Below are 14,147 nucleotides of genomic sequence, written 5' to 3'. Positions count from 1 at the left end.
AAGTTGCCTTGTTTTACTCTAAAATACACGAAAACCCATGAGCTACCGGGGACTTCGCCCCCTGGGCCCCCTCTGGGGCCCTTAAGGCGGCCCCCAGACCCCTTGTCTCAACAAAGTTATCCACGCCCCCCCAACCACAAATCCTATATCCTGGGTTTTATCATGAATTCACTGTATATCCTATTTTTATACAGAATAAAGCCATAACATACGAAATAAAAGCGATTTCTTACCTTTCCTCTTATTTTACACTCTTAAAAAAGTTTTACTTAGTAGTCATTTTTTACTTGAAATAACAAAGATAAGTAATAGATAATTACTAACCATTTACTTAAAATTTAAAATCAATTACTGAAATATATGTCAATTACTAGATTCAAATGTTTTACTTGATTTTTGTATTTTAAAGAATTGTTTTACTTACACACTAAAAAGTTTTACTTAGTAATTTATATTTACTTAAAATTGTAAAAATATAAGTAATAACATTACTTGGTCTTTACTTACAGTTTACCACTATTTACTATATAATTAATATTTTAATGCCCCCGTAAACGAAGTTTCGGGCGTATATAGTTTTTGTCGTGTCCGTCTGTCTGTCTAGCTGTCTCTCTGTTTGTCTGTTTATCCGCAGAAACTTTAACCTTGCCCATAACTTTTGATTTAGCGGAGCTATGACTTTCATATTTCACACGTGTATTTCTTGTGACAAGACCTTTCTTTGAGTATCACCAAATTTGACCTTGACCTTGAAGTTTGACTCAATTATACACAAAAAATCCAAACTTATTCTTTATCCAAATCTTTTGAACGGTAAATACCAGGACATGTATACGTCACATATATATTTTTTGTTGAAAGAACTTTCATTGAATACCAACAACTATGAAATTTTGACCTTGACCTTGGAGATTTCCATCCTTGTGAAAAAACTTTAACCTTGGCCATAACGTTTGAACGGTAAGAAATAGTGCTTTCATACTTACATATATGTAATCATTTTGAGAAGACCATTCATAGAATACCAAGAACTTTGACCCTTTGACCTTGACCTGGGAGTTTGACCCACTTTTAAAAAGCAAACCTTGACTGTAACTTTAAAAGGATTAAGGTTAGTGCATTCATACTTTACATAGTTCATCCTTGTGACAAGACCTTTCTTTGGGTACCACCAAATCTGTCCCTTTGTCCTTGACCTTGGCGTTTGACTTACATTTCAAAATTGGTAATCTTGACCATAACTTCTGAAGGGTTGAGGCAAGTGTTTCCATATATCACATATGTATTTTTTTGGCAAGACCTTTCATTAGATACCAATAACCTTGACCTTTTGACCTTGGAGATATCAAGAAATCCCAATAATTTAAATTTGCATATAAGAAAAGTTTAACCTTTGATATGTTGCCATACAGGCCGGGGCATAGGTGTTTCACAAACACATCTTGTTTGAATTGTATTTAATTGATTTACTTAAAACAAAAATTTATTTACTAAATCAAGGAGAATTCAGATCAGTAATTACTTAAATATGGTAGTCTAATCACTAATTGTCTGTGAGGAGGAGTTATCTTTCTTCTAAATATTCCTTCATGTGAAAAAAAAAGTCACACTAATAAAAATGCGATATTAAGTACTTGAAATGTTTAACCATTTTTAAAATGGTCCTTAAAAAGATACAACTTATTCAATTTTTAAGGCTTTCGAAGTTGGAATCAAATGTTTTATTGATATATATAATAAAACAATTACAAAGAAATTGGCAAACGAAATAGAAAGTATAATTGTTTCCATCAGAAGTAGAATTCTTCTATTAAACTATTCAGAGGGCCCAATTAGGGAACTCTGATAAAGAAATCTGTGAGTAGTACTCACATGTCAGAGGGTCGGTACCTTGCACTGTTTCCAGTAAATAATATCGATTTTAGTAAATATGATAAGTATTTCATTTACTTAGTATTCTTTTGAGTAATAATATTCTAGATTTTAATTAATTTCAGAATTACATTTACTTAGTAATAATTCATAAAATTTAGTAAATAGAAAGCATATTATCTCTAAATTAAGTAATAATAATTTAACAAAAATGAGTAGTTCATTTACTAACTTTAAGTAATACAATTCCTATAATTTAAGTAATTCTATTGATACTTAGTAAATCATTTTATAAGTAAATGAATTCATCCTTATTACTAATTATGATTACAATTACTAACCATGATAGTCATTTACTTGCTATTCTGACTAAATGGATTACTAATAATTACTAGTTTTTCTTAATCTAATATCTTATTTTAAAAACAACAAGTAAAACTTTTTTTTAGAGTGTTACTCTTTGAAAATTAACACTAATGGGCCTCCGCAGTTAAAATCAGTTTTGACCAAGTTCAGAAATTGTCATTTTTAATTGGTTTAGATAATTGATCGTTGCCCGGATAACAGAAATATGAATGGATAAACACGATTGATAAGTGCAGCTACTTGGAGATGGAGGGAATTTTTCTGTTAAAGTAAAAACACAGAAACGTTACACTGTTTACATAGGTGACGAAATTGTCAAATATTTGAACGACACTGCGCTAAAAATCTATTTTATTTCGTTCAGAGTACAGATAAATAACTATATTTTATTCCTCGTGAAATAAAATTATGCACCATTTCACGCCATTCCAGAGAACTGAACAAAACGATTTTTCTCCCCCATATGGTAGATAAAAAGCGACATTGACCACAAAACGGGGGTTAAGTGACCATTTGGCGGTGGGTGCACAACCTGTTGATGAGTTCTCAATTTTTTAGTTCATCTTGTTTAATTGATTTTCAAAATTGTTTTTTTACCATTCAACAAATTATTAAACTACTAAAGAACTTACTAGTATACCGCCAACGGGTAAATAAACTGTCTAGTTAGTAGAACTATAAATTAGATAACTAGTGCTACATGTAATTGTAACGGGGACCGTTACAGATGTTCCCCAAACGCTCCCCAACTCCCTTTTGGTGCCATATTCCTTGTAAGCTTCATTAAATAAGACAAACTCTATGCATTTGAGATTTTAACAACGTTTACCCAGAAGTGTACCAAGTTTATTCAAATTTTAACATTGCACGTGTGCGCATGTGAATGCATGTGCGTAATGATCATATCATCTTGTCTACGCAATCTATATTAGACTATATATTTTAATACACTAAATATTAAAGTATTTAATCCAAAATTATTAAAAAATACTCTAATTTAAGTGTATTTTTGATTTTACTCATTTCACGTGCACGCACGTGCATACATGAGCATGGTGACCATACCTTCTTGTAGAAGTCCATTACATCTATCTATGTTCTAAATCCCACCCCGTTTGGTTAAAAACCAAGGGAGTTATAGCTGTTTAAAGTTTCAGCCAATCATATTGCAGTGCACGTACACGCACGTGTATACATGTGCATGGTGATCATACTTTCTTGTAGAATTATATTATATCTATCTATGTTCCAAATCCCATCCTGTTTGGTTGAAAACCAAGGGAGATATAGCTTTTCAAAGTTTAAGCCAATCAGATTGCAGCGCACGTGCATGCACGTGTTTTCATGATAATTGCTATATATCAAGTTGTAGGATATCCTAATGCATGGCTATGTTCAAAATTTCAAAGGATTTCGTCAAAAAACAAGAAAGATATTGAGACATTAGTTTCAGCCAATCAGAGCAAAACGCATGTTCATGCGCGTGAGATCTTGCTATTTTGACCATTACATATTGTTTATGCTACTAATATATCATCACATTATGAGTTTCAAAGCATTTCATTCAAAAACAGAAAAGCTATGGCTATATCTATTATATTGGTCATTTCACGCGTTGCACGTGCACGCTCTTGCAAGCACGTGCGCGCAAAATGACCTTCGTTCCGCAAATCTACATAACATGCCTACTGACCCTAAAAAGGTTTTACCTAAGTCGGATGTATAGTTTACAAGATCACTCCCGGACAAAAAAGTTCCCAGGAAGAAGAAGAAAAATAATAATAACTAGAGCAAAGCTCGTTGCAAAGCAACGAGTAGGTCTTCCGTCCGGTTTTGACCGGAAGTTCCGGAAGTGACATCAACACAAGAAAGCAATGAGCTAAGTATCTCCAGTGACTTTATAATTTCAATTTTGCATCAAAAACTTCAAAATAAGCTATTTTTGGCTACTTCCTGTTTGACCGGAAGTGACGACGACGGACGGAAAATTAATTTTTATGCTACCAGAGACATATATTATCCAAAAACTTGTCTAAAACGGCAAAAATACGTGTTTTCCGACTACTTCCGGCCAAACCGGAAGTAGTCGGTTTGGCCGGAAGTGACGACGACGGACGGATTTTGACGACTCCAATAGATTCAACTTGACATTTTTAACAACTTTGCTTCTTTAACTTATTACAAATTCTCAATACTTTTTGAGATATAAAGAAAACATTTTCGGCCCCTCTAGGCCCTTAATTTTAGGGGCCAGCCCTTTTTTCGAGATATCATTTGAAAGATCTTGGAATTCTACACTTCTTTTGTTCTATATGTTTAATCAAATTATTTCCAGATAAAAAGATATCGAAGAAAAGGTGTTAAAATTATGAAAATCGCAATATGTCATTTTTCGGGTTATTGCGAGCGCCGACGTGCGGCACTTCCGATAAAAATGAAATACCTTACGCATATCTATAGACTTAGGACTATCATGCCTGAAAGTTTCATGATTCTATCTAGAACCACTTCTTAGAAAGTCTGCGGACAACCTGACCCTTCAAAAATCATAAAATCGGCAATATCTCCGAACCGGAAGTGACGTCATCAAATCAAAAAAATATGTATCAGGTTCAAGTAATGTTACATAAGTCCTGAAAGTTTCATTAAAATCCATCGAGCCGTTTTGGAGAAATCGTGTGCACAAAATCGGTAAGAAAAAAAAGAATAAAAACTAGAGCCGAGCTCGTTGCAAAGCAACGAGTAGGTCTTCCGTCCTGTTTGACCGGAAGTAGGTGTCATTTTTAACAAAAATGAGATATAACGCCCAAAAATGGTTCGAATCCTCTTAATCCATGGTAATGAATGCAAAAATAAGCAATTTTCTGTTACTTCCGGTTTGACCGGAAGTGACGACGACGGACGGAAAATTAATTTTAATGCTCCCAGAGACATATGTTACCAAAAAACTTGTCAAGAACGGCAAAAATAGGCGTTTTCCGACTACTTCCGGTTTGACCGGAAGTTACGACGCTGGACGTATTTTGACGACTTCAATAGATTAAGCTTTACATTTTAAACAACTTTGCTACTTTGACGTATCAAAAATTCTCAATACTTTTTGAGATATAAAGGAAAAACTTTCGGCCCCTACAGGCCCCTAATTTAAGGGGCCAGCCCTTTTTTTGAGATGTCATTAAAAAGATCTTGAATTTCTACACCTTTTTTGTTCTACATGCTTTAACAAAATATTCCTAGGTAAAAAGTTATCGTTGAAAAGGTGCTTAAAATTTTGAAATTCTTGATAGGACTATTTTCGGGCTATCGCGAGCGTCGGCGCTTCGTACTTCCGGTAGTTGTGATATACTTAGTGCACTTCTCCAAAAGTTGCTCTAGCATCACTGAAAATTTCAAGCTTCTGTGTTAAGTGCTTTTTGAGAAAACTTCCGGACAAAGTGACTCTCTAAAAATCACTAAATCGCAGAAACCTCCGAACCGGAAGTGACGTCATCAAAATAAAAAAATATATATCTAGATTTTTTGATGTTCTATCAGATCTGAAAGTTTCATGAAAATCGATTGAGCCGTTCTCGAGAAATCGCGCGCACAAAATCGGTAAGAAAAAAAAACAATAATAAAAATAGTGGAAAAGAAACTTAAGAAAAACAATAAGGTCTTCCGCTGAAGACGGAAGACCTTAAATAGAAGAAAAAAGTGAAAAAGAAACCGAAGAATAACAAGAAGGTCTTCCGCTGAAGACGGAAGACCTTAATAATAAGAAACAGAGTAAAAACAATATGTTCCCCAACTTCGTTTGGGGAACATAATAAACCAAAAAGTTATATTTACAAGTCTCATGATTTCAAAATTCAAGGTATGAATTATAATTGATTATACAATTATCAATACTGTTCAATTTATATTAATTTTCTAGAGAACTTTGAAACAACTGTTACCACAGGGTAAAGGAAATTGGTCAAATTCAGTGATCAAGAAATTATAATGTTAGTCAGGGCCTATCATGTTCATCCTTGTTCATGGGTAACAATACAGCATGCAATATTTGATAATCCGCATCAATTACCTTGGATTACACAGGAATTTTATATAAAAAAAATCAACTGCAAAACAATTGAAAACAGAAAGAAAGACTGTCTACTAAATTGTCAAAACTAATGGCATGTCCTGACAGTGCAATTAAAAACGCAATCATCAGGTAAACATTTCATTAATTTTTTAAAAGGTTCAAAATATCACACACACATACCCATTTATACACATATAACTTTGATTTAATTTTTTTTAAACCTAGAGATGAATTGAAGAAAATAAGAAACATAGAAATGAAGTTGGCAACCCCTCCTAAATGTACAGAAGCTGAAAAGAAAGATCATCGAACCATCGCTCTTCAAGATTTGAGCTCAAGCTCGTCTGAAGAAGAGCAACAGTCTTCCACAGCTACTTCCCATGCAAGTGGATTTTCATCTTCCACTGCTACTTCCTATGCTAAAGGATCATCTGCATCCAATGTTGCCTCTTCAACTGCCCAAAAAAGGGAGAGGAAGGAGACCAGGAAGGGAGGGGGTAAAAAAAACCTTTCTCTCCTTGGTCAGGGAGAATCAGGAGGTTATAATGCTTTTATTACAAAGAAAGTCCCGAAAATTCTCCATGCTCTCGGAATCTCCGATTAAAATATTGAAATAAATAAAAATACATTTATCGTCTTTGTTTTTATTTATACCTGTCAAAACGTATTCAGCTTAAACGCCTAATATCATATTCTGTGCTATTGTACAGATATTGTTGTAATATAGAAACACAGAGGTGAGATTATTTATAAGTTTTATACTTTGAGACGTCCCCTTTATTTAAAAGTCAGAAGTCTGAAGTCCGCACTCCACTGTACGCTTTTTCGCAAATGTCCATAAGCCTTTTGTAATGATTTTATTATTTCAATTTATTCATCTCTGGGGCAAATGTGACGATATCTACAATCCAGTGTCATAAAATTAATCTTTGACAAGCAAAATGATATTTTCTTGCATCCTAAACGGGTGTGCACTTTGAATGCTAATATGTTAGGTGATTTCTTTCTGAACACCTAAACAGAGCGATTGTAAATAAAGTTTTGTGATTTTCTTCTGAATACAGGTATGAGTTTTGATCTGGTGTCCAGTGGATCAGCCGAGAACCCTACCGTCAGAGTAGAACACGACATAATGATGACATTAGAAGATTATATGCAGCAAGAAAAAGAAAGGTATCTTCAAACACACAAATATCACTATGCACCGCCTGAACACATCACCACGCACTGCCTTAACATATAATCACGCACTACCTTAACATATCACCACGCACTACCTTAACACATCACCACGCACTGCCTTAACATATCATGCACTACCTTAACATATCACCACGCACTGCTTTAACATATCACCACGCACTACCTAATATATCACAACGCACTACCTTAACATATCACCAAGTACTGCCTTAATATATCACCACCCACTGTAATTTTTAGAATGGCAGAAAATAAAATGAGTAGGAGAAAGAAGAGGAAAGCAATGCGGTCCGAGCAACGCAGATGGCCAAATAAAATAGTTCCTTATGAAATTGCACCAAACACATTTTGTGAGTTTTACTAGAAAAATAAAAAAAAAAATTAACATGGAACTGCACGACGATTCATACTTAAGGAGGCTCATTACACCACTTTTTGATGACGTACTACACAAAAATAAATCTCCATTGTGTCGACCGGTTTGCTCAGGGGACGAGTTGTATAGGTACCTCTATACTATGACCCTGACCTTTAAAACGCTTTAAAAATAGATGAAACATGCGGTGCTGTAAACAGTGAAAACAAAGTAACGGATTCATTATGCATAAACCAAAAAGAATTGCTTTTAGGCAGAAACAAAAGAAAGCAACAGTCAAATCTTCGCCAAAGAAGTAATGTCAATTTCATATCCATGCATGCAGTGAACTCTATCACTGACATGTATGTATGGAGGAAATTCGAGTTAAAATCTACAACCTTGTTGAAATTAAAATTTTATTCAATTGCGGTATTTACTGTGTTGGTGTTAATTCATATATTTGTATTATTGATTTAAATCTATATTCTGGCAATTTAAAGCTTTATTCTGAATTTTAGATGTAATGTCAAACGTTCCATAGTGTTTTGAGTTTTGGCTAATTAGGAAAGATAACTCTTGAAAGTGGACTTTTTATACCAAATATTTTTTTAATTGGATTTTTCATTTCGTTAAAACTTTCTTCATGCAATTTGACACATGTAATTCATTGATATACCTTCCTTGTCTCTTCAGAACACATTTTTAAATTGTTTTATGCATATAAAAAAAAGATAATGACATTAATTGTTTTCTAGGAGAAAATTATTTTTTCTAATAAAATTATTATTAGGTATTATGAGGTATTTTCACTTTGTGTACTTGTCTTAAGAAGATGCCATCATTTGATACTGAAAGTTCTGAAATTCTGTGAATGATAAACCTGAAATAAAACATTTCACTAAAATAAAACCAAAAAAAAAAATAAAAAATTCTATAAAAATATTTATGATATCAAAACCCCCATCTGGATTTTTGACATCTACATTATAAGTGGTGTTGTATTGAAATCTAAAATAAACTGTGGATGTAATGAGCCACCTTAACTGAACATATTTTTTAAAATTATGTTACAAAATATTTGTAACTTCTTTTTTGAATCATGTTATAAATACAACATGACGATCGTTGAAGCAGTTTTGCAATTGACTTCTACTTACAGCTATGACCGATCTGAAACAGATGAACCTAGCTATCAGCGACTGGAACCGAGACACTTGTGTCGTGTTCAGACAAAGGAATGGCGAAGCCCGCGCCGTCAGGTTCCAGAATGGACAAGGGTGAGTGTGCATGTATATCTCTTTTTTTGATGTAGCTCATTAAATTAACTATTTACAAATTACATAATATTTTTTAGAGAAAACATGTTGACATTATTATTAGTATTGATAAAAGTCTGGATTTGTTTTAGGTGTTCATCTTTTGTTGGGACGATAGGGAATGTTCAGCCGATCAGCTTGGCCAGGGGATGTCGTATAGTAATACAATTTCACACTTCATAAAAACATATTCTTCTTTCAAATATTTTTTTTCTTAAACCACAACTTCTGCAATACAGAATGTACATTATTTTATCAAAGAATAATAAAAAGTAACCGATGAACTGTCCGTAAACATTACTAGAGTATTTTATTTTGATCTAAAAAGTGCAATGCTCGCAGTGTGTTAAACTAGACCTTCATGATCTTTCAATACCTACTATTTGTTTTCTGCAGTAGCACAGAAACGAAGATTAAGACATAAATAAATGATAACCTCGATGTTTCAGAGGAGAATTTTGGTCCACGAAATGGGACACGCTGTTGGATTCCAACACGAACAATCCAGACCGGACAGGGACGGGTTTGTCCGGATACGCACGGAAAGTATACCCAAACCGGTTCTCTTCAATTTTAATAAGCTTCCCATGAGCCGAGTCAATAATTTCGAAGTACCTTACGATTACAGAAGCGTGATGCACTACGGAGCCAGGGTAATTTTTTTTTTGCCAAAACTATATACTTCTACTGATGCTAAAAATATTTGCCCTATACAAATACCGGTATAGGATCCCTTTTACGAAAATTTGAATAAAGGATTAGTAAAATATGTTTATCAAAATTTATTTCTGCAAATTTCAGGATTTTTCAACTAACGGTCAAATAACAGTGCAAACAATAGACTCCCGTTTCCAAAATATTATTGGTAGAGCACCCGGACTCAGCTTCAACGACATCAAGCTTGCCAACATTATGTATAATTGTGCCGGTATGACCCTACATCAACCAGAATGTCAGCCTTGAAACTATCTCTTTTAATTCCTGTTAAAACATGATTGCGACGTAAACCTTTTGTTTGTGTTGTCCATTCTCTAGCATAATGTTGAGATAACTCCCCTAACAATCCAGTTTTTTCAAAAAGAATAGACAGTTAAAACAAACAGAATGGAGAGTTACAGGTAAACCTTGGCATGTGCACAAAAAGGAAAGAAAACAAAATATTTCCATTTCTATTTTTTTTCTCTATGATAACTGTTTGAAATTTGGGGGAGTTTATTTTTTGATAATTCTGCCGGAATGTAAATTAGGCAGGTCGATAGGTCAGCAGCTAAGGGGGCCTAATACGCATGGAAATCTCGTGCGCATCTGTCTGTGTGTCTGACGCTAAGGAGGCCAAATATGCATGTAAATCTCGTGCGGCTGCCTTTGTGTTTGACGTCGGTGTGCGAGGACTATTGAAATTGGCATGAAAGTCCTCGTGTAATTTAAATCTATTAGTCTACATTTTTAATGTCTAAGTCTACAATTTTATTTCACAAGGAAATGGAAATATAAGGAATCACTGTCTAATTAGGAGAGTATGCCAGGGACATCAACAATAGTGGGAAACATGGGATAATTTTAGCATAACGGGCTTCGCCCGTTATGCAAATTATCCCATGATTTCCACTATTGTTGAGGCTTCGCCCGTTATGCAAATTATCCCATGATTCCCACTATTGTTGATGCCCTGGCATACTCTCCAAATTAGACAGTGATTCCTAATACATTTAAAAATGATTTAATGTACATGGAAATAACAAAATGAACTTGGAGATTTAAGTTAATCCTGAACACAGTGTCTGCATCGGATCTGTTTGATTTTTAACAAAATTGAATTAAATGACACAATTTCACATTTTGGAAGCATCATTCCCTCGAGAAGAATCCATTTTAAGCTTGAAGTAGGCTAGAATTAAATCCATCAGCCAAAAACAGTTTGCACCATGAAAACTATACTGCCGCAGTAAATATTTCCGTAGAAAATAATTAAAATTAAAACATTTCCAGATCTGATTTAAAATACATTTTCAAGTCGAAGTTTAGTTCATGGCTATCCAACACTCGGAACACAATTTGCATTTCACAAATACACTGCTGCAATTATTATATCTCCCCAAAAACTGATTTAAAATTGAAAAAAAATTCCGCGGTTGGAATTCGAAATATCTGTATTTGTCATCGAAGTTTTAAGGAGATAATATTTTCTTTAACGCTTCCTATTCTCTGTTTCCAGGTCAAAATATCACTGGTTTTGTGCATATTTTTGTTTCAATTCGATTTCGATTCTGTCATATATACCGGATCTCCATAAAAGGGAAACATGTTTGTCTTTACAACGCAAAATATAAACCGATTTTGAGGAGTTGCATTCTTATATAAATACTACCTTCCCCCAAAATCCACCTGTAACTGTCCATTCTTTAGACAAAGACCTTTTGTTACTTTAATCTGAATACATAAGGGCTATTCAACAAATTGTTGTGCACCCCAAGCTTACCTATAACTGTCCATTCTGTAAACATTGAATTAATTGTATGTGTGCTACCTGTTTTTTCACATTTTTCTTTAAATTCTTAGAACAAAGAGAATCATGTTTTAAGTAGGAGAAAGGCCTCAAACTGTCCATTCTGTGAGAGAAAGAACTAATCTCGGGCCTACGACCCTCGATTAGTTCTTTCTCTAACAGAATGGACAGTTTGAGGCCTTTCTCCTTTACATAAATATACATGTAATTGATTTTCTCTCCTCAGAGTACTGTCCCGCAATGAGTTGTCCGGGAGAAGGTTTCGTCGGCAAGGACTGTTCCTGTAAATGTCCCACCAACAACCCAAACAACCCGGTCCAGAACTGTTCTGGCACCACCCTGGTGACCACCACCTCCGTCTCCTCCTCCACGATCAGAACCCCCACCCCCACAGAAGGTATCCACCACCCCCAGATTATATCTGTTCATGTTGTTTCAGAGAAATTGGCAGTTTTGATGTGACCCATAGACTGGGTTACCATAAAAGTTTAATTAACACTAGTACTATTGAAAGAAATTATCTCCCCAAAAGCTGTTTGGCTTCCTAATAGATTTGGTTGGTGTTTTGTTTTGTTGATTTGTTTGGTGTTTTGTTTTATTGCTTTGTTTGGGTTTTGTTTTACTGATCTCTTTGGTGTAAAAACTTTCTCTAGGAGCCTGTGAGGATATGAACCGATTCTGTGACTATTGGGCCGAGCAGGGATATTGTAATAGGAGTCGGTTCGTGGAGATGTACTGTAAAGCAGCGTGCAACTTATGTAATGGTGAGTATCAGTCAAACAAACGGCTCGGGAAAATAAAAAGGCACAAAAAAAAAAAAAACATTCTATTGAAATCGAGATGATACAGTAATGGGATAAAAGCTAAGGCAAAATAATATTGAACATAAAAACTAAAATCAGTGAAATCAGTAGAACTAGGACGTAAAGTTGTTGGTAGTGGCAGTTCTTTGATTTAAAGCAGTTGTTGGGATTTAGCTTATTTAATTTTAGAAAGAAGATTCCGTTTTTAAAAGAAATTTCTTGTGATGATCGCCATGTTTATTAAATATTTCAGCACAGAAGCGCTGCGAGGACATTGGACAGTCGTGTGGTCTACTCAGAGATCGAGGCTTCTGTCAGCTGCAGTTCGTCAGGAGTTACATGGAGTCAAATTGTGCAGCCTCTTGTAATTTCTGCAGAGGTATGTCAACTAATGGGAAAGGACATTTCCAATTTTCACGAGTTTATCAACTTTTAACAATATAACAAATATATTCTGCTTTGTGGTAAACTTCTTTTTTTTTGCAGCTGGAGAGTTGCTCAGTGCCGATGGAACACCTCTAAGTAAGTTATACTTCACTGGAGTTTTCTAATTCAAAAGCCCCCTTTTTTAACATTTTGTGCAACATGATAAATTTTAAGAATTTTCTTCTATGAGAATGATAAAAGAGGAGGCTTTCCCATGAACTATGGATTTAAAAATTAATTCTCACCATACTGTATTGAAAATATGTCAAAAGGATTGGACTCAAGTTCCAAAAACAGTATACACGGTAAGATTTGTATCATGATAGTTGTATTATACCTCAAAATCGTATCGTGTATAATTTCTTAATAGAATATATCATTAATCTTATAAAACTGTATTAATTTAAAAAAAAATTCAAATCTTATTAAATGTATTAGAAATAGAGCAATGCTGTAATCACAGCTTGGGTTATTCTATTTTCATCATTACTAAATAAGCACACGGTAAAAAGTAATGACCGTCTTGATCTGTGTATAAATGGTTTTACGAGAAGAAGATGTGCGATAATACCCAACTTTCAGCCAGGCAAATTAAAGAAGAAGAAGAGAAGAAGAAGATTTGTGAAATATCTCCAGTGCACATTATTTAGTAATCTTTCTTAATTACATGTAAACTCTGGGATAACGGTTTTGATTAGAGATTTTTAAGATATAAACTAATTGACAACTTAAAATCAGTGGTTTTACGATATATATTACATTAACATTTTAATTTACTTGTGACATCCGGTGATTGTTGTTGGTATTTTATAATATTCTAATCATTTTTCTTAATTTAAGGGAGCAAAGCGTCAAATGTTGGATCCACCACCATGCTCATTATGTTCCTCGCCTTCATCGGTTGGAGTCTTCTATAAAAGAAATCTAACGCTTTCTGAGTGGTACTTAATTCAGTCATGAATTGACATGTATGACAATTGCATGAAAAAAAATTGATTTCAATTTTTTTTTTAAAATACTGAACTGCAGTTTACCAGCTGTGAGCTACAACAAGTTTTATGTAAAAGCTAGGGTTGAAACAATATGCCCCCTCCATGATACGTGTGTATTGACATGGTTGACATACAATCAGTTCTCTACATCGTCTCAAGCCACGGTCCAGAGTCCGCATATATATATATATATATATATATATATATATATATATATATATATATATATATATATATAT

The 14,147-nt window shown here is 34.1% G+C and overlaps 1 protein-coding gene across 1 annotated transcript; it reads left to right on the top strand.

The window, feature by feature from the left end:
* The first annotated feature begins 6,560 nt into the window (after nucleotides 1-6,560).
* LOC134246325 (zinc metalloproteinase nas-14-like) lies at nucleotides 6,561-13,857 on the top strand. The gene is made up of 12 exons (XM_062728642.1): nucleotides 6,561-6,801; nucleotides 7,369-7,477; nucleotides 7,748-7,857; nucleotides 9,025-9,142; nucleotides 9,274-9,340; nucleotides 9,631-9,834; nucleotides 9,983-10,109; nucleotides 11,914-12,084; nucleotides 12,341-12,451; nucleotides 12,744-12,869; nucleotides 12,977-13,012; nucleotides 13,757-13,857. The coding sequence occupies exons 1-12, from the start codon at nucleotides 6,561-6,563 to the stop codon at nucleotides 13,831-13,833; spliced, it is 1,497 nt and encodes a 498-aa protein (XP_062584626.1). The 3' UTR covers nucleotides 13,834-13,857.
* The last annotated feature ends 290 nt before the right edge of the window (nucleotides 13,858-14,147 follow it).

This window comes from Saccostrea cucullata, unplaced genomic scaffold (genome assembly GCF_032062105.1).
Source record: "Saccostrea cucullata isolate Sc308-1 unplaced genomic scaffold, CSIRO_AGI_Scuc_v1 ctg5384, whole genome shotgun sequence".
Lineage (NCBI taxonomy): Eukaryota > Metazoa > Mollusca > Bivalvia > Ostreida > Ostreidae > Saccostrea > Saccostrea cuccullata.
The sequence above is the reverse complement of the archived record's forward strand: the minus strand, read 5'-3'. Positions and strand labels throughout refer to the sequence as shown.